This window comes from Rutidosis leptorrhynchoides, chromosome 4 (genome assembly GCF_046630445.1).
Source record: "Rutidosis leptorrhynchoides isolate AG116_Rl617_1_P2 chromosome 4, CSIRO_AGI_Rlap_v1, whole genome shotgun sequence".
Classification (NCBI taxonomy): Eukaryota; Viridiplantae; Streptophyta; class Magnoliopsida; order Asterales; family Asteraceae; genus Rutidosis; species Rutidosis leptorrhynchoides.
Window position 1 is genome coordinate 633498157 of NC_092336.1, and position 22869 is coordinate 633521025.

The 22869-nt window shown below is 31.4% G+C and overlaps 1 protein-coding gene across 1 annotated transcript in view; it reads right to left on the reverse strand.

Annotated features, from left to right (window-relative positions):
* Nucleotides 1–3836: 3836 nt before the first annotated feature.
* Nucleotides 3837–22869, reverse strand: part of LOC139843132 (uncharacterized) — a 41325-nt gene continuing 22292 nt past the window's right edge. The window contains exon 6 of the mRNA XM_071833205.1: nucleotides 3837–3883. Within this exon, the coding sequence (XP_071689306.1) occupies nucleotides 3837–3883 (47 nt within the window). The remainder of the gene's footprint in view (nucleotides 3884–22869) is intronic.

Below are 22869 nucleotides of genomic sequence, written 5' to 3' on the forward strand. Positions count from 1 at the left end.
TTGACAATAGTTCAACAAAACGAGACGTACCTTTTATAAGGATTCATTTACTATTTTGTTAATATTTAAAAATCCACTTTATCAATCTCGTAAACAAGTTGTTTAAATCTTAATTGCAGATTTAAAAGCAATTTTAATTAACTTCAATCATAATTCAGTTGATCGTATCTTTTAATCCGTTCATCGAAACTATTCGATATCTAAATGAAAAGTCATTGATTTTTCGTCAGCTTTCCAAAAACATGTATATCATATACCTTTTACCAGTAATATATGTATTTAATTCGTGATTCATTATAAACTGTTTAGCGATGAATTTTAGCATACAAGCATGTATAAATATATATACTCGAGCACTAGACATGGATACACAATTAATATATAAAAGATAAAATATGAGTGCTTACGTATCAGTATTGAGATTTAATATTATAGGAAAGTATGTAGACGTAACGGAGATGATAAACACTAGGTTTGATTCACAAATATGCCCCTGAACATTACCCATAACCTCCTTAGCAATAACCCATAATTTCCTTAGCTCTATCCCGCTTGAAAACTATTTTGAAAGTGACACGCTTATAACCTCGTCGTAGTATTTTATGTTTAATACTAATTAATAATATTAATAATAATAAGATTAATAATAATATTAATCTTAATAATAATAATAATAATAATAATAATAATAATATAAATTTAAATATAAATATGGAAAGCAGAAAGATAGATATGAATTGAATTCGATCGCTGGCTTCGCGTTTTATACTATCTGACTTGTCCCAGCCCACCATGCGATCGCATGGTTTTTGGGCATAAAGGCTATGCGATCACATGGCCCTCTGATCCAGCTCACATTGTTTTAACTTTTTGTTTGTCGACATAATTTAATAATAATATATATAATATATATAATTTAAATTAATTAATTATATATTATATTTTATTCCCGTGCGTAGTGGACTTGTAACTTTTGCTCCGATAAGTCATACATCGTCACTCGACTTATGTCCTGGTTCGGTTTTTCGAATGTCCTTTCGTACATTTAGAAAACTTGCATTTTACGTTTCGTGTCACTTACATTTGTCAAAATATAGCCTTAAATTATCCATAAACTATATCGCTCAAAGTGTATCTTAAACTTTCGAGTGTTTTGGTCATTTACTTCTATAAATTATCGCCTCGTTATATATACATATACATATATATATATATAATAGTATCCTTTTTACTCAAAACATTTTATAATTAAATTAATCTCAAATTTATTATATCATATCACATTTTTATTTTAAAACTTAACTAAGTAGTTCATTTATGTACTAGCGTTTATTACTTCTTTATGTACTATATGACATATCTAAATTTCAATAGAATCCATAAGAGATCGTAACAATCGTTTCCTTAATTAATTTGAAATCAAATATATCTAATATATATATAAACACGTTTTAAAATACATTTTGCAAGTTATTCATATATCTAATTCTAACAGTTAATATTCCTTATTATTGTATGTGTCCAAATTACGTTATTTAAACAAACACTTTACCATTAATTTCGAATACCGTTAAACATGAATGATTTCCCAAATCAACGTGGACCTCACAACAGAGACCCTTAATAATATCATAATCCTTAAGGGACTCAATAAATATCTTTTCATTCAATCGTTTGGCATAATCTTTTAACTTTTTAGTTAAATATATAAATCAGATAATCAAACCAATAAGTTTAATGCACAGCATCATATACTCCACCCTTTGTTACATTTTCAAATTATAGTAGGTATCTATTTACATATAATTATTCGCGAATCGTTGAGAACAATCGAAGGGTAATTGAATAGTTCAAGAATTTTGAGATTCAACTTTACAGACTTTGCATATCATGTCAGAAACGTTAAAGATTAAGTTTAAATTTGGTCAGAAATTTCCGGGTCATCACAGTACCTCCCCGTTAAAGAAATTTCGTCCCGAAATTTGAGTGAGGTCGTCATGGCTAACAATAAAAATGTTTTCATGACGAATATGAGTTGGTAAATAGAATTTTATCACCATTCAATAATATGGATAAAATAATTTGATTACTCGAAGCGTATGAAAGAAGTTATCGTAAAAGAGTGAAATGAGGAAATAGAGATTCGTTTTAACTCTTGACGTAGTAACGACTGATTTCCGGAATTTAAGGAATAGAAAATCTTCATTATCTAAATAAGATTTGATTCTTCAGAATTTGCGGAAATTAGTATTTTCTTTGATTAAATGCGTAATCTGCCTCGATTGCTATGTCTGATATTTCGCTATAAATTGACCTCTTTCGTTTCATTTATTTTCACCACTCCTATAATCTTCTTCATTATTTAATACTTCTTAATAGATTGTGAAAATGCTTCATCCAGTTCTGATTCTTGATATACTCCTAACTTTCATATCTATCATTCTTCTTTTTCATCTGCCGCCGGAGGAATCTATTCACTTTTACTATACTCTTGGCTTTATAGTGTTTTTAGTTCTCCCGTATCTTTACGTTGCAATACTTATTGATATACATGGTTTGTAATTTATGTGTGTTTATCGGGCTTTATATTCTTCGTTATATTTCGGAGCTTCATGCTTTCGTTCTTTCTTCCCGCCTTCAAGTCAAGCGAATAATGGTCCAGAATTCGTAGGTATGGATTTTGAAATGAAAATAGTTAATATTCTAAGAAGGAAATTGTAATGGCACGATCTTGATTTTGTGACGACCCGGAAATTTCCGACCAAATTTAAACTTAATCTTTGTATGATTTCGACACGATAAGCAAAGTCTGTAGTATTGAGTCTCAAAATTTTTTGAACTATTTCATATATTGACCTTCGACTACTCTCGACGATTCACGAACAATTAATTGTAAATAGATATATGTGTATGTATATATAAATAATATTTTAAAATATAATTTGAAGTATTATATGATGTTGTTATAAAAAATTAATAAAATAAAAATAGGATATCATAATAATTATTATTTAAATATATCTCCATATATAAATAAAAGTATATATTTAAAATAAATATTAAATGATTGTAATACTAGTTTGATGTTCAGATTGATATTAGAGAAGTTTAATTCGAACTTATATGATTTTAAAATAAACGGTGATCCAAAGACGAGTATTATAAATTTTAGGCTTATTAATAATATATTTAGAAGTTGTTTGTCAAATTTTAAAACTTTTTATATTTTACTTGGGGTTAGGAGTGAATAATTAATGTAATTTTATTTAATAGTTACTGACTGAATTCTATACCATAATGACCAAAATAAATAAATATAGTAAATTTTAAAATATGGAATTTTTCTGATGACTTTTATTCGTCACTGTGTAAACAACGGAGCACGATACACTATCTGCCAAAACTGTCGGTACTAAATGACATGAAGGTGGCGGCTTATAATTGTAATTACTGTATGATCTTTGAATTTCAAGTCCATTATATTATTAATTATTATATTTATTAATTATTAAGGTACATTACATATATAGAGTAGATATACATGCTTATATTTACTGGATTCAAACACCTTGAGTATATAATTGCTACTGTTATTGTAGTTCTCATTCGTCAACTCCACATCCACTATAATACCTTGAAACCTCATCACATTTCTGGATTATCAAGAAGCCATCCCTACCATCAAAACTTGGTCACCTTCCACAGCCACCATCCCCCACCATCTCAACACCATCCTTCGGTTAGCCACCATCACCAAATTACAGGACCAAAATAACCCTTCACCGTCTATAACCACATCTATCTCCCTCTCCTCTTCATCATCACCCATCACGACCTTAACCGGATACTACCACACAACCACCATACATCATCTCTTTACCTCCTGAAACCATCACCATCATTGATAAAGACAATGAAATTGTTCATACTTCTCGCTGCTATAATTGCCATCCAAACCAAACAACTTGAGGTATTAAAAAGTGATTAGAACCGACATCTTTTAGTGGAGGAATTACAATTTTATTTATCAAATAAATAGCTTTAAATGTCACATGCTTATTACTTTTTAAAAGTAATTTGTCACTACTACTGTATAGCTCCTTTTGGGTGGATTTTTTTCGTTTCCATTTTTGTTTAAAGAACATGAATTGTAGCTACTATTGGACTGTTACCTATCCTTCTGTTTATTCAATCTCAAATGATCACCATCAAACCCTACATAAATAACCATACACACACACATACGAATTGTTGCTGCATTAAATATTTCCATTTTTTTTTATTTTTTCACAAACACGCCTTCGGTTCACCGATTCTTTTTTTTTTACCTCAAATGTTTCTGTAAATCACAACCCACCCAAAACTACTGCTGCAGTTTTGTTCTTTCGATTAAATAAAAAGCCACGTGCAGCTATTTTTGTTGTTGTGAACTCTTGCTGCTTACTTCTAATTCCATTTCCTGTTTCAGTTTAACGAACCAAACAACTCTTGCTGCACCTTTTTATTATTCTATTCGGTTAAAAGGGATGAAGGAACCGAAAGTCTCGTTTTAGTGGATGAAGGAACCGAAAAGTCTTGTTTTAGTGGACTAGTGGATCCAAGAAATCAATTATATGGATTATTTAAATGGGTCACAAAAATGATGTTTTATTTTTTTAAAGAAAATATAATAATAATTAGGATAAACACAATAATAATTATGATGATGGGGCGATTGTAATCAAGAGATAATAATGATGATCTTATTATGATTAACGATGATGATAATAGGTAATAAGATGGTGTCGTGATTATGAGATAGTGAATTGATGATGACGATGATAATGATGTTTCTGTGATGGAGGTTGGGTATGAAGTTAGCGATTAATGATGAAAGAGTGATGGCTGCTATGACGATTTAACTAAGGCAGGAAACAGAAACTGTATTTTTTTTATATTGGGCTTTATGATCCGTTAGTTATAACAGGCTACCATTTGTTGGATTTAATAAAATATGGGTTTAGTAATTCTGATTGGGCCGATGATATATATTGCGCTTGAAAAAAAAAACAAATACGGGGTAAATAAAGAGAAAGTGTGGTTTAATTCAGAAATGCAGTCGTAGTGCAACGGTTAGAAGGGGTGTTGGTTAGCGAGAGGTCTTGGGTTCAAGCCCGGGCTTAGGCATTTATTTTAGAACTTTTTTGAGAGGTAGTTATTATTATTATTATTATTATTATTATTATTATTATTATTATTATTATTATTATTATTATTATTATTATTATTATTATTATTATTATTGTTATTATTATTAGTATCATGATTTTTATTATTATTATTAATATAGTTTACATTATTATCATTTATATTAGTATTATTATTATTATATCATTTTTATTATTAAAACTATCATATAACATTATTATTAAAGTTATTATCCTTATTAAAATTATCATTTTTAAAATTTACATTTTTATTATTACTATTATTACTATCACTATTATCATTATCCTTAAGCTAGTATTACTACAAATTATTAATTTTGCAAATGAAAGATATTTATATATATAAAGTATACTAATATTACATAAAATTTTGTTTTAACTAATATTATTAATGTAACATTAATTAAATATCAAACAAGTATCATAACGTATTATAAGTATTAATGAAATTATATATAAGAATATTAATCTTAATACATAACAGAATATATATAAACTTAGTTGATTTATATTATAATGTGTTAATATATATACATGATATAGGTTCGTGAATCTGAGGCAAACCCTATACTTGTTCAATGTCGTCCTATGTATTTTTACTACAAAATACAGTATGGTGAGTTCATTTGCTCCCTTTTACTCTTTATATTTTTGGGACTGAGAATACATGCGCTACTTTTACAACTACTTTATTAAATGCTTTTGAAATAAATTTTGAACTGCGAATACATGAAATGCTTTTATAAATGTTTGACGAGATAGACACAAGCAAAACATTCCTCGAATGAATTATGTGGACGTGATAATTGCCACCATTGAATTATGTGGACGTGATAGTTGCCACAATTGATATGAATATTTTCCCCCTGATTATTATTGCTTGGTAACCTAAGAATTTGGGAACATCACTAATTTTGAGAATTAGTGCACGCCTAATTGATGCGAATCCTAAAGGTAGCTACCGGGTTTAACACCCTCACCCAGAATGTTCACTAGACGGAAGGGCTAGTCGGCGTGGTGTTTAGTACTTCGAAGTTTATAAGATTATTATACAGACGAGATGTTCTGTTTTGGGGATATTATTATGCGCATTATATGTTAAGGTCGGTTACCAAGCCAAGTTATGAAAGCAATGAAAAGTGAATGTTATGCATCGAGAGAATGATTTTATACACAGGTTATGTGTATGTTATTTTTGTGCACGAGATATGTGTACGGTTACTAAAATTTATGAAAAAGGATTTCGTAGACGAGAAATGTGTACTGTATTTAAAAGATATCGCATGTACATTACAGGTAGGTATAGGATTCGGGCCGATATGTACCATGCAGCATTTAAATCTTGTGGTCTATTAAAATGATGAATTTTATTGTTTTATGATAAACTTATGAACTCACCAACCTTTTGGTTGATACTTGAAAGCATGTTTATTCTCAGATATGAAAGAAAACCTTCCGCTGTGCATTTGCTCATTTTAAAGACATTATTTGGAGTCGATCATCGCAATGAGACCAAATGTTGGTGACTTCATCCAGATGGATTTGGACGGGGTATGACATGTGGTATCAGAGCGGTGGTCTTAGCGAACCAGGTCTTGCATTAGTGTGTCTAACTGATAGTTGTTTAGATGCATTAGTGGGTCTGGACTTCGACCGTGTCTGCATGTCAAAAAGTTTTGCTTATCATTTCGTGTCGAATATTACCTGCTTATCATCCTTAGGAAATTACCTGCTTATCATTCTTAGTCTAGACACATTTTACTGCATTGACTGCATAAATAGTGTATAGACAAAATTCATATCTTAGCGTATCTGTTACTGTAAACTTTGCCTAGTATATGCCGTAAATTCCTCTGTAGTCTACGAAATCTTTAGTACCATATATATAGATATTCTATGTAATTAGAATATCATCTGGTATCCGAAAATCATTTTATATCGAAAAATCCTTTACTCATTCGTACGAATTGGAACTTGTCACTAGTTCAAGTTCTTCGGAACCCGACAGCTATTCCGACATGGATGTTCACCTAATCTCTGAAAGTAGCGTCACCAGAATGAATCAACCAATCATCCACCCCTAATTTATCTGATGGGTTAGTAGCCTACTTAATCATTGGAGATAAGAAGAAGGCGATCCTTTCCACCCACCTTATTGCCCTCTCAACGATGAACCTGAAGCAATTACCGGCGAACCTATTTGAAACACCATTTTCAGCCTCATTTCTAGGGTATCTTGACACGATTATATTCTATCCACAATTCTAAACCTTATTCATCCACTTGTTCCGACCGACAATCATCCCGGAATAATAGAAGAAGTCAATGAACTTCGCGCTCGAGTAATAAATTTGGAGAATATGGTGCAAAATTTACCAGCTTCAGCAACATCACCGGCACCAACAGTACCATCAATAACAGCACCAGTACCATCAACAATCCATGCCTCAACATCTCATTCTGTATCTGGAGTATAATCATCGTTCTACGTATCGTTCTACATCATTTATCTTCGTTCGACATAACGATTATGTAATCTCTAATGTTTTAGAGATTCTATATTCTTGTTCTAACGGTAAATTAAATGAGTTTAATATCATATTTACTCATTAAATCCATAATTACATCTGAAGAAAATATATATGTATATATATTTTTTCATAAAGACTGTAATTAAAAATTCTTTCGTACAAACTGTTAATGGTGAAAATATTTTAACGGGTAGGTAATACCCGAGGAATATTTAAATTTCACATTAATAAGTACACTGTACATTCTTTCAAATCTAATTCAACAGTCATTTACTATCCTATTTACAACCACAGATATACGTATCCGTTCACCGCAGAATAACCATTTTCATTCAATTTCATATTTGGATTTTGACCTATCAGAATCCAACAAGTGGCACAATGAAGAAAACATTGGATAAAATAAAATTTGTTAGAAACAAACAAATTAACTATGAGAAATTTGTTAAGAATCCACGCTAACTGTTCCTAGCTAACTGATTACATTTTATTTATCACAATTTATTTATCACAATTTATTTATCGCATTTTATTTATCGCAATTTTAATTCTCGCAATTTTATTTATCGTCATTTAATTTTTGTTATTTATTTTACGCACTTTAAATATCGGGACAAGTATACAAGGTTTTGACATATCATATCGACGCATCTATATATATTATTTGGAATAACCATAGACACTCTATATGCAGTAATGATAGAGTTAGCTATACAGGGTTGAGGTTGATTCTCAAATAATATATATACTTTGAGTTGTGATCGAGTCTGAGACATGTACACGGGTCACGATACGTATTAATCAATTCGAATATTATATATTAAACTATATATGAATTATTGGACTGTTAACTGTGGACTATCGACCGTGGACTACCAACATTGGACAATTAAAATGAATTAAAATATTGATTATAACATATGAAACTAAACAATTCTTCAAGTTTGCCACTTGATTTCATCTTGATTTCATTTGTATCTTAACAATTACACTCTGCGTTCAAACCTTTCATGATTCTTGAAAACACCTCAAACGATAGGATGAATCAACCGCACTTCATCCACGGAAGGAAAGATTTATGCATATAGTTATGCACCTGAGAAACTCTCGGCAACTGAGTAAACGTTTAACACGTAGCTGTGCTAATTCCTTAGTGTTATTATTACCCAAAATAACTTGGTAATCCCTTTCAAAGTAGTAAATTTTGTCACAGCTTCAGCAAGTCAACTTCGACTTTTCGTTCGAAACAACCTTATTATAACCTTGATATATATGTGTGCTCTTTTATTGTTACCGGGGAACCTTTTTATATTCTACCATATTACCAGCAGACGTACCAGCAACCTCGTTGCTCCTTGGCTTAAATCTCTCCGATAAATCACTATATTTATCTATTGAAGTCTCATCATGTACTCATCCGCATCTTGCAACAAGAATTGTCATACCAATTACCGGGAATCAGCAAATCTGTATTGTGAGTCTCGCAACGTTTCCACAACAACAGTTATATGTATCCATATAACATTTATCTCTTAGAACTATGATCTTCCATTCTAAAATTATGAAAAGCACCCAGTCTGCGAATTAATGCTCTGAATTTTGAAAAGTTGAATGAAGGAACAAAAACTGTAAACGATCTCAACAGCCAAAAGTTGATGATAAAGAATTGTATGTTGGCAAAGCTCAGAAAAAGTTAGAAACTGAAAAAAAAAAAAAAAACTGATTGAGCAAACTACGAAGGAGTCTCTGAACAAATCACAAGGACTAAACTTGTATATTAAGAATCCTGATGATTCTGTTTCTGATGAAATCTTTAGCGAATACCTTGTTTCTGACTCCAAACTCTTGCGGACAAATTTTCTTCACCATCCTTCGATATTAGAAATTCCAAGATATCATCGTATCTTTCATTATAAATATCTTCCATATTTCTGAAGATATTTTCATAACTATTCTTATCTGAAAATCATTAATCTCTTCGTGCTATCAGTGTTATATCATATAGAAACTGTTAGTTTCTATATTCTGTAAACTTTCGAGCTTAAAATATGAATGTTATTGAAGTAATGTTGGGAACTGATGCATGAGTTAGTATAATATAATGACACTTGATCAACGTGATTATATTACAGTAAGTCATGCTGAGTTTCTAATGGAAAATGATGATTCACAGACCCTACCGTCATCATGTGCCATATACACGACTCTTACATTCTACCTAATCTTCAAACAAATCAAGAATATATTTTCTTGATAATTCTATCTTTTCCAGTGACTTCTGATAATTTGGCAAATATTTTGGAAATATGAATTGAAGTATAAAAGATGAGAATTGTGAAAATAATGGGACGGAAGAAGTTCATTTATAGTGAAATATCCGACAGGGCAATCGAAACAGATTATAACATTTAATCAAAGAAGATTCTAATTTCCTTAATTACCGGAGAACCAAATCTTAATACGAAGATTTCCTCTAAATCCCTTAAATTCTGAAAATCAACCGTGACTACGTCACCGGTTAAGACGAACCTGCATTTATTCAATTCATTCTTTTGTGATAGCTTCACTCATACGCTTCGAGTAATTAAATTATTTTATAGTAATGAAACTCTATTTATCAGCTCATATTCGTCAGGAAAACATTATTACCTTTAGCCATGACGATCTCGATCAAATTTCGGGACGAAATTTCTTTAACGGGTAGGTACTGTGATGACCCGGAAATTTCCGACCAAATTTAAACTGAATCTTTGTATGATTTCGACACGATAAGCAAAGTCTGTAGTATTGAGTCTCAAAAATTTTTGAACTGTTTCATATATTGACCTTCGACTACTCTCGACGATTCACGAACAATTAATTGTAAATAGATATATGTGTATGTATATATAAATAATAATTTAAAATATAATTTGAAGTATTATATGATGTTGTTATAAAAAATTAATAAAATATAAATAGGATATCATAATAATTATTATTTAAAATATATCTCCATATATAAATAAAAGTATATATTTAAAATAAATATTAAATGATTGTAATACTAGTTTGATGTTCCGATTGATATTATAGAAGTTTAATTCAAACTTATATGATTTTAAAATAAACGGTGATCCAAAAACGAGTTTTATAAATTTTAGGCTTATTAATAATATATTTAGAAGTTGTTTGTCAAATTTTAAAACTTTTTATATTTTACTTGGGGTTAGGAGTGAATAATTAATGTAATTTTATTTAATAGTTACTGACTAAATTCTATACCATAATGACCAAAATAAATAAATATAGTAAATTTTAAAATATGGGATTTTTCTGATGAATTTTATTCGTCACTGTGTAAACAACGGAGCACGATACACTATCCGCCAAAACTATCGGTACTAAATGACATGAAGGTGGCGGCTTACAATTGTAATTACTGTATGATCTTTGAATTTAAAGTCCATTATATTATTAATTATTATATTTATTAATTATTAAGGTACATTACATATATAGAGTAGATATACATGCTTATATTTACTGGATTCAAACACCTTGAGTATATAATTGCTACTGCTATTGTAGTTCTCATTCGTCAACTCCACATCTACTATAATACCTTGAAACCTCATCACATTTCTGGATTATCAAGAAGCCATCCCTACCATCAAAACTTGGTCACCTTCCACGGCCACCATCCCCCACCATCTCAACACCATCCTTCGGTTAGCCACCATCACCAAATTACATTACCAAAATAACCCTTCACCGTATATAACCACATCTATCTCCCTCTCCTTTTCATCATCACCCATCACGACCTTAACTAGATACTACCACACAACCACCATACATCATCTCTTTACCTCCTGAAACCATCACCATCATTGATAAAGACGATGAAATTGTTCATACTTCTCGCGGCTATAATTGCCATCCAAACCAAACAACTTGAGGTATTAAAAATTGATTAGAACCGACATCTTTTAGTGAAGGGATTACAATTTTATTTATCAAATAAATAGCTTTAAATGTCACATGCTTATTACTTTTAAAAAGTAATTTGTCACTACTGCTGTACAGCTCCTTTTGGGTGGATTTTTTTCGTTTCCATTTTTGTTTAAAGAACATGAATTGCAGCTGCTATTGGACTGTTACCTATCCTTCTGTTTATTCAATCTCAAATGATCACCATCAAACCCTACATAAATAACCATACATACACACATACGAATTGTTGTTGCATTAAATATTTCCGTTTTTTTTATTTTTTCACAAACACGCCTTCGGTTCATCGATTCTTTTTTTTTACCTCAAATGTTTCTGTAAATCACAACCCACCCAAAACTACTGCTGCAGTTTTGTTCTTTCGATTAAATAAAAAGCCACTTGCAGCTATTTTTGTTGTTGTGAACTCTTGCTGCTTACTTCTAATTCCATTTCCTGTTTCAGTTTAATGAACCAAAACACTAACCCCATAAAACCACTAGTATTCGATATTACCTACCTTTTTATTATTCTATTCGGTTAAAAGGGATGAAGGAACCGAAAGTCTCATTTTAGTGGATGAAGGAACCTAAAAGTCTTGTTTTAGTGGACTAGTGGATCCAAGAAATCAATTATATGGAATATTTAAATGGGTCACAAAAATGATGTTTTATTTTTTTAAAGAAAATATAATAATAATTAGGATAAACACAATAATAATTATGATGATGGGGCGATTGTAATCAAGAGATAATAATGATGATCTTATTATGATTAACGATGATGATAATAGGTAATAAGATGGTGTCGTGATTATGATATAGTGAATTGATGATGACGATGATAATGATGTTTCTGTGATGGAGGTTGGGTATGAAGTTAGTGATTAATGATGAAAGAGTGATGGCTGCTATGCCAATTTAACAAAGGCAGGAAACAGAAACTGTATTTTTTTTATATTAGGCTTTATGATCCGTTAGTTATAATAGGCTACCATTTGTTGGATTTAATAAAATATGGGTTTAGTAATTCTGATTGGGCCGATGATATATATTGGGCTTGAAAAAAAAACAAATACGAGGTAAATAAAGAGAAAGTGTGGTTTAATTCAGAAATGCAGTCGTAGTTCAACGGTTAGAAGGGGTGTTGGTTAGCAAGAGGTCTTGGGTTCATGCCCGGGCTTAGGCATTTATTTTGGAACTTTTTCGAGAGGTAGTTATTATTATTATTATTATTATTATTATTATTATTATTATTATTATTATTATTATTATTATTATTATTATTAGTATCATGATTTTTATTATTATTATTAATATAGTTTACATTATTATCATTTATATTAGTATTATTATTATATCATTTTTATTATTAAAACTATCATATAACATTATTATTAAAGTTATTATCCTTATTAAAATTATCATTTTTAAAATTTACATTTTTATTATTACTATTATTACTATCACTATTATCATTATCCTTAAGCTAGTATTACTACAAATTATTAATTTTGCAAACGAAAGATATTTATACATATAAAGTATACTAATATTACATAAAATTTTGTTTTAACTAATATTATTAATGTAACATTAATTAAATATCAAACAAGTATCATAACGTATTATAAGTATTAATGAAATTATATATAAGAATATTAATCTTAATACATAACAGAATATATATAAACTTAGTTGATTTATATTATAATGTGTTAATATATATACATGATATAGGTTCGTGAATCTGAGGCCAACCCTATACTTGTTCAATGTCGTCCTATGTATTTTTACTACAAAATACAGTATGGTGAGTTCATTTGCTACATTTTACTCTTTATATTTTTGGGACTGAGAATACATGCGCTACTTTTACAACTGCTTTATTAAATACTTTTGAAATACATTTTGAACTGCGAATATATGAAATGATTTTATAAATGTTTGACGAGATAGACACAAGCAAAACATTCCTCGAATGAATTATGTGGACGTGATAATTGCCACCATTGAATTATGTGGACGTGATAGTTGCCACAATTGATATGAATATTTTTCCCCTGATTATTATTGCTTGGTAACCTAAGAATTTGGGAACATCACTAATTTTGGGAATTAGTGCACGCCTAATTGACGCGAATCCTAAAGGTAGCTACCGGGTTTAACACCCCCACCCAGAATGTTCACTAGACGGAAGGGCTAGTGGGCGTGGTGTTTAGTACTTCGAAGTTTATAAGATTATTATACAGACGAGATGTTCTGTTTTGGGGATATTATTATGCGCATTATATGTTAAGGTCGGTTACCAAGCTAAGTTATGAAAGCAATGAAAAGTGAATGTTATGTATCGAGAGAATGATTTTATACACAGGTTATGTGTATGTTATTTTTGTGCACGAGATATGTGTACGGTTACTAAGATTTGTGAAAAAGGATTTCGTACACGAGAAATGTGTAATGTATTTAAAAGATATCGCATGTACATTACAGGTGGGTATAGGATTCGGGCCCATATGTACCATGCAGTATTTAAATCTTGTGGTCTATCAAAATGATGAATTTTATTGTTTTATGATAAACTTATGAACTCACCAACCTTTTGGTTGACACTTGAAAGCATGTTTATTCTCAGGTATGAAAGAAAACCTTCCGCTGTGCATTTGCTCATTTTAAATACATTATTTAGAGTCGATCATCGCATTGAGACCAAATGTTGGTGACTTCATCCAGATGGATTTGGACGGGGTTTGACAGATTTGTCAAATTACCAGAATATCTGGAAAAAACCGAATCATCAAGAAAAAATATTTTCTTAATATGCTTAGAAATTAAATAGAATGAAAGAGTTATGTAACGTGGTTCATGATGAGGGTGGGATCTGTGAACCTTTATCACGTTCCATTAGAAACTCAGCATGACTTACTGTAATATAATCACGTTGATCAAGTGTCATTATATTATACTAATTCATGCTTCAGTTCCCAACACTACTTCAAAACATTCATATTTTAAACTTGAAGATTTCAGAATTTAAAAACTAAAATAGTTTCTTTTATGATGTAATACAGATATTGCTAAGAGATAAATGATTTCAGATAATAATAGTTATGAAATATCTTCAGAAATATCGACGATATTTATAATGAAAGATACGATGATATCTTAGAATTTCTAATATCGAAGGATGATGAAAAAGATTTGTCTGTGAAGGTTTAGAGTCAGGAGCAAGGTATTCGTTAATGACTTCAGCAGACATTGAATCATTTGGATTCTTTGAATATAGAGTTTGGTCCTTGTATTTGTCCTTTGTCTCCTTCATGGTCTGTTAAATCCGTTTTCCAGTTCCAAACCTTCTCTTTTTTCTCAGCTTTACTACCATACCATTCTTTATCATCAAACTTTTAACTGTTAACGTCGTTTACAGCTTTTTTTGCTTCATCAGCATTTTTCCAAAATTCGGAGGACTAGTTTCACAGTTTGGGGTGTTTTTCATAAACTTCACATTCGAAGTATGTAAGTCTAGAAGATAGATGTTATCTATATATAACTGTTGTCGTAGAAAATGCTGCGAGATTCAAAATACTAATTGCTAATTCTCGGTAGTTGGTATGGCAATTATTGTTACAAGATGTGAAGGAGTACATGATAGGGTTTCAATGAGTATAAGGATTTTTCGGAAGGTCAAGGATAAATGAAGTTGTTGGTAAATTTACTGCTAATGTGGTGGAACATAAAAGGTTCCCCAGTGACAAAAACGTATATGTCAAGGTTATAATAAGGCTAATCTGAAAAGTCGAAGTTGACTTGTTGGAAGTGTGGTAAAACTGGATACTTTGAAAAGGATTGCAAGATTATTTTCGGTAATAATAATGCTAAAGGATCTTGCACAGTTTTAAAGTCAAAGTATAGCTTTGAGAGATGTAGAGATCTAAGAATGATTTCACCGGTTCAGAGTTATGACTTGGATTCTGATCCGTCAGTATCAGAATATGTAATTGAATTTGTATGAAAACGATTGTATATTGTTGTGAGCATTGTTAATAATTTTTGAATCAAAGTTGAAGAATGTACAGTTTAACATATTAATTGTGAACTTATATATTTCCCCGGGTATTACCTACCCGTTAAAGATTTCACAAGTAATATTTTGTATAAAAGAATTTTTATTACTGTCTTTATGAAAATATATGTATGTATATTTTCTTCATATGTAATACAGATTTAATGAGATAATATCATATTAAACTCATTTGATTTTCGGCTTGAATTAGAAATGAATAATCTCTAAAACATTAGAGATTACATAATCTTCGCGGGGTATTTCACTAATGAAATCAATACTTCATTATTTATTCTTATTGATATTTCTCGGTGAAGGATGTTGATGCTTGTGGAATTCTTGTGAACCTTACAAGGCACAGATGATGTTTTCTGGAAAGTTTCGAGTACATCGAAAATGAAAATGTAAAATCAATTATGTAATTGAATAATACACTTGGTTTATTATGAAATGGAATTCATTGAGTTGAAATAGAGATTGTAGTTACCGATGGTTAAGTTGTTAACGAAGGATGTACATCATAGCATATTAATAATATGAATTTAACCGAGTAATATTTACCCTTTTTCAATTCATACATAATAGCTTAGTACGAAAAGATTTATGATGGTTTCAAAATTTATATATATAAGATATACATATAAACTCTTCAGAGGGAATGAGTTAATATTTCATAACTCGTTGATACAATATACGCGTTATTGATTCGTAATGATGTCCACAGTGCTTTCTTGAACTGACGGAGCTTGTGATGTTAGAGGTGCTGCTGATTCTGACGATGTTGACAGCACTGACTGTGCTGGTGAGGCTAAGGGTACTGTTGATGTTGTTGGTAAAACAAGTCTAGCTTGTATCTTACACCATTCGGATAAGGGTTTCTACTCTATCTGATTTAGGGTTAAGGCTAGAATAGATAATCTCTAAACTTTAGAAAATACATAATCACCGTAGAATGTTTCTCCGATGAAGTTATGAATCCATACTTCATTGTTTGTCGTTGCTGGTACTTCTTGGTACCTATGGTGCGTATGATGTTGATATCCGAGGTACAGATTGTGATGTTGAGGCGTGTAATGGGGATGTTATTGTTGGTGATGGTAATGATACTGTTGGTGTTAATGATGGTGGTACCAGTTATGCTACTGGTGCTGCTGCTGGTGTTCGTAACCCTTGCACCATATTCTCCAAAGCCACTACCCGAGCACAAAGCTTGTTGACTTCTTCTACTACCCCCGGATGATTGGCGGTTCGGACAAGCGGATGAATAAGATTTACAATATTGGATATTACGTAGTCGTTGCGAGCTGTTCTGGAAATGAGGGTGAAAATGGTGTTACGAATGGGTTCGTCGGTAAGGGCTTCAGGTTCTTCGCCAAGAGGTGAATGTAGTAGATGGAAGGGATCGCCTTCTTCCTTCCTCCACTGATTAAGTAGATTACGAACCCATCCCCAATTCATCCAGAATAGATGATGGCTAATTGGTTGATTCATTCCGGTTACGCTGCTTTCGGAGCTCGAGTGGAAATCCATATCGGAATAGCTATCGGAATCTGAGGAATTCAAACTAGATGCGGAATTCATCTTACACGGTTTGTATAAAGGATTTTTGATATGAAATGATTTTTGGAAATCGGATGATATTCTAATTACATAGAATACCTATATATAATACAAGGGATCCGTAAATTACGGAGGAACTTTCAAAAGCTGTCAGATAAAGTTTATAGTAACATATACGCTAAGATATGAATTAGCAGATATGCTATGATACGAATTTTGTCTATACACTATTCATGCAATCAATGCAGTAAGACGTGTCTAGACTAGGAATGATAAGCAGGTAATTTTCGACAAGAAATGATAAGCAAAACTTTTGACATGCAGACACAGTCGAAGTCCAGACTTACGAATGTATCCTAACAACTATCAGTTAGACACACTAATGCAAGACCTGGTTCACTAGGACCAACGCTCTGATACCAACTGTGACGATCGCTCCAAATCCATATGGACGAACACGTCATTTATCAATTTCATTGCGAGGTATTTGACCTCTATATGATACGTTTTGTAAACATTGCATTCTTTTAAAAAGGCACACCATAAATGAATATTTAAATCAAAGGTTTTCATCATCTGATGATTTCTACATATAGACAATCACCGTAATATAATAGTTTACAATGATACTTCCATTGACAATGCAGTCAAAATAAGATACATGGTGATGATTTGGTGAATACAACGTTTCCTTGAAAAATATGTCATGTAAGACTCCATGTGAAATGTCCCGTTCTTATTGATTAAAAACGTTCCATATTAATTGATTTCGTTGCGAGGTTTTGACCTCTATATGAGACGTTTTTCAAAGACTGCATTCATTTTTAAAACAAACCATAACCTTTATTTCATAAATAAAGGTTTAAAAAGTTTTACGTAGATTATCAAATAATGATAATCTAAAATATCCTGTTTACACACGACCATTACATAATGGTTTACAATACAAATATGTTACATCGAAATCAGTTTCTTGAATGCAGTTTTTACACAATATCATACAAACATGGACTCCAAATCTTGTCCTTATTTTAGTATGCAACAGCGGAAGCTCTTAGTATTCACCTGAGAATAAACATGCTTTAAACGTCAACAAAAATGTTGGTGAGTTATAGGTTTAACCTATATATATCAAATCGTAACAATAGACCACAAGATTTCATATTTCAATACACATCCCATACATAGAGATAAAAATCATTCATATGGTGAACACCTGGTAACCGACATTAACAAGATGCATATATAAGAATATCCCCATCATTCCGGGACACCCTTCGGATATGATATAAATTTCGAAGTACTAAAGCATCCGGTACTTTGGATGGGGTTTGTTAGGCCCAATAAATCTATCTTTAGGATTCGCGTCAATTAGAGTGTCTGTTCCCTAATTCTTAGATTACCAGACTTAATAAAAAGGGGCATATTCGATTTCGATAATTCAACCATAGAATGTAGTTTCACGTACTTGTGTCTATTTTGTAAATCATTTATAAAACCTGCATGTATTCTCATCCCAAAAATATTAGATTTTAAAAGTGGGACTATAACTCACTTTCACAGATTTTTACTTCGTCGGGAAGTAAGACTTGGCCACTGGTGGATTCACGAACCTATACAATATATACATATATATCAAAGTATGTTCAAAATATATTTACAACACTTTTAATATATTTTGATGTTTTAAGTTTATTAAGTCAGCTGTCCTCGTTAGTAACCTACAACTAGTTGTCCACAGTTAGATGTACAGAAATAAATCGATAAATATTATCTTGAATCAATCCACGACCCAGTGTATACGTATCTCAGTATTAATCACAACTCAAACTATATATATTTTGGAATCAACCTCAACTCTGTATAGCTAACTCCAACATTCACATATAAAGTGTCTATGGTTGTTCCGAAATATATATAGATGTGTCGACATGATAGGTCGAAACATTGTATACGTGTCTATGGTATCTCAAGATTACATAATATACAATACAAGTTGATTAAGTTATGGTTGGAATAGATTTGTTACCAATTTTCACGTAGCTAAAATGAGAAAAATTATCCAATCTTGTTTTACCCATAACTTCTTCATTTTAAATCCGTTTTGAGTGAATCAAATTGCTATGGTTTCATATTGAACTCTATTTTATGAATATAAACATAAAAAGTATAGGTTTATAGTCGGAAAAATAAGTTACAAGTCATTTTTGTAAAGGTAGTCATTTCAGTCGAAAGAACGACGTCTAGATGACCATTTTAGAAAACGTACTTCCACTTTGAGTTTAACCATAATTTTTGGATATAGTTTCATGTTCATAATAAAAATCATTTTCCCAGAATAACAACTTTTAAATCAAATTTTATCATAGTTTTTAATTAACTAACCCAAAACAGCCCTCGGTGTTACTACGACGGCGTAAATCCGGTTTTACGGTGTTTTTCGTGTTTCCAGGTTTTAAATCATTAAGTTAGCATATCATATAGATATATAACATGTGTTTAGTTGATTTTAAAAGTCAAGTTAGAAGGATTAACTTTTATTAGCGAACAAGTTTAGAATTAACTAAACTATGTTCTAGTGATTACAAGTTTAAACCTTCGAATGAGATAGCTTTATATGTATGAATAGAATGATGTTATGAACATCATTACTACCTCAAGTTCCTTGGATAAACCTACTGGAAATGAGAAAAATAGATCTAGCTTCAAAGGATCCTTGGATGGCTTGAAAGTTCTTGAAGCAGAATCATGACACGAAAACAATTTCAAGTAAGATTTCCACTCGAAATAAGATTGTTATAGTTATAGAAATTGAATTAAAGTTTGAATATGATTATTACCTTGTATTAGAAAGATAACCTACTGTAATTAACAAAGGTTTCTTGATCTTGGATGATTACTTGGAATGGATTTAGAAAACTTGGAAGTAAACTTGCAATCTTGGAAGTATTCTTGATTTTATGAAACTAGAACTTATGGAATTTATGAAGAACACTTAGAACTTGAAGATAGAACTTGAGAGAGATTAATTAGATGAAGAAAATTGAAGAATGAAAGTGTTTGTAGGTGTTTTTGGTCATTGGTGTATGGATTAGATATAAAGGATATGTAATTTTGTTTTCATGTAAATAAGTCATGAATGATTACTCATATTTTTGTAATTTTATGAGATATTTTATGCTAGTTGCCAAATGATGGTTCCCACATGTGTTAGGTGACTCACATGGGCTGCTAAGAGCTGATCATTGGAGTGTATATACCAATAGTACATACATCTAAAAGCTGTGTATTGTATAAGTACGAATACGGGTGCATACGAGTAGAATTGTTGATGAAACTGAACGAGGATGTAATTGTAAGCATTTTTGTTAAGTAGAAGTATTTTGATAAGTGTCTTGAAGTCTTTCAAAAGTGTATGAATACATATTAAAACACTACATGTATATACATTTTAACTGAGTCGTTAAGTCATCGTTAGTCGTTACATGTAAATGTTGTTTTGAAACCTTTAGGTTAACGATCTTGTTGAATATTGTTAACCCATTATTTATTATAACAAATGAGATGTTTAATTGTTATATTATCATGATATTATGATATATAATATATCTTAGTATGATATATATAAAGTTAAATGTCGTTACAACGATAATCGTTACATATATGTCTCGTTTCGAAATCATTAAGTTAGTAGTCTTATTTTTACATATGTATTTCATTGTTAATACACTTAATAATATATTTACTTATCATTTAACATAATTAACCAAGTGTATCAATATCTTAATATGATTCATATGTACCTAGTAAGACGTTGTTATAGCGATAATCGTTATATATATCGTTTTCGAGTTTCTTAAATTAATAGTCTCATTTTTATGTATATAACTCATTGTTAAAATACCTAATGAGATACATACTTATAATAAAATCATGTTAACTATATATAACCATATATATGTCATCGTATAGTTTTTACAAGTTTTAACGTTCGTGAATCACCGGTCAACTTGGGTGGTCAATTGTCTATATGAAACCTATTTCAATTAATCAAGTCTTAACAAGTTTGATTGCTTAACATGTTGGAAACACTTAATCATGTAAATAACAATTTCATTTAATATATATATAAACATGGAAAAGTTCGGGTCACTACAGTACCTACCCGTTAAATAAATTTCGTCCCGAAATTTTAAGCAGTTGGAGGTGTTGACGTATCTTCTGGAAATAAATACGGGTATTTCTTCTTCATCTGATCTTCACGTTCCCAGGTGAACTCGGGTCCTCTACGAGCATTCCATCGAACCTTAACAATCGGTATCTTGTTTTGTTTAAGTCTCTTAACCTCACGATCCATTATTTCGACGGGTTCTTCAATGAATTGAAGTTTTTCATTGATTTGGATTTCGTCCAACGGAATAGTGAGATCTTCTTTAGCAAAACATTTCTTCAAATTTGAGACGTGGAAAGTGTTATGTACAGCCGCGAGTTGTTGAGGTAGCTCTAGTTGGTAAGCTACTGGTCCGACACGATCTATAATCTTGAATGGTCCAATGTACCTTGGATTTAGTTTCCCCCGTTTACCAAATCGAACAACGCCTTTCCAAGGTGAAACCTTAAGCATGACCATTTCTCCAATTTCAAACTCTATATCTTTTCTTTTAATGTCCGCGTAGCTCTTTTGTTGACTCTGGGCGGTTTTCAATCTTTGTTGAATTTGGATGATTTTCTCGGTAGTTTCTTGTATTATCTCCGGACCCGTAATCTATCTATCCCCCACTTCACTCCAACAAATCGGAGACCTGCACTTTCTACCATAAAGTGCTTCAAACCGCGCCATCTCAATGCTTGAATGGTAGCTGTTGTTGTAGGAAAATTCTGCTAACGGTAGATGTCGATCCCAACTGTTTCCGAAATCAATAACACAAGCTCGTAGCATGTCTTCAAGCATTTGTATCGTCCTTTTGCTCTACCCATCAGTTTGTGGATGATAGGCAGTACTCATGTCTAGATGAGTTCCCAATGCTTGCTGTAATGTCTGCCAGACTCTTGAAATAAATCTGCCATCCCTATCAGAGATAATAGAGATTGGTATTCCATGTCTGGAGACGACTTCCTTCAAATACAGTCGTGCTAACTTCTCCATCTTGTCATCTTCTCTTATTGGCAGGAAGTGTGCTGACTTGGTGAGACGATCAACTATTACCCAAATAGTATCATAACCACTTGCAGTCCTTGGCAATTTAGTAATGAAATCCATGGTAATGTTTTCCCATTTCCATTCTGGGATTTCAGGTTGTTGTAGCAGACCTGATGGTTTCTGATGTTCAGCTTTGACCTTAGAACACGTCAAACATTCTCCTACATATTTAGCAATATCAGCTTTCATACCTGGCCACCAAAAATGTTTCTTAAGATCCTTGTACATCTTCCCCGTTCCAGGATGTATTGAGTATCTGGTTTTATGAGCTTCTCTAAGTACCATTTCTCTCATATCTCCAAATTTTGGTACCCAAATTCTTTCTGCCCTATATCGG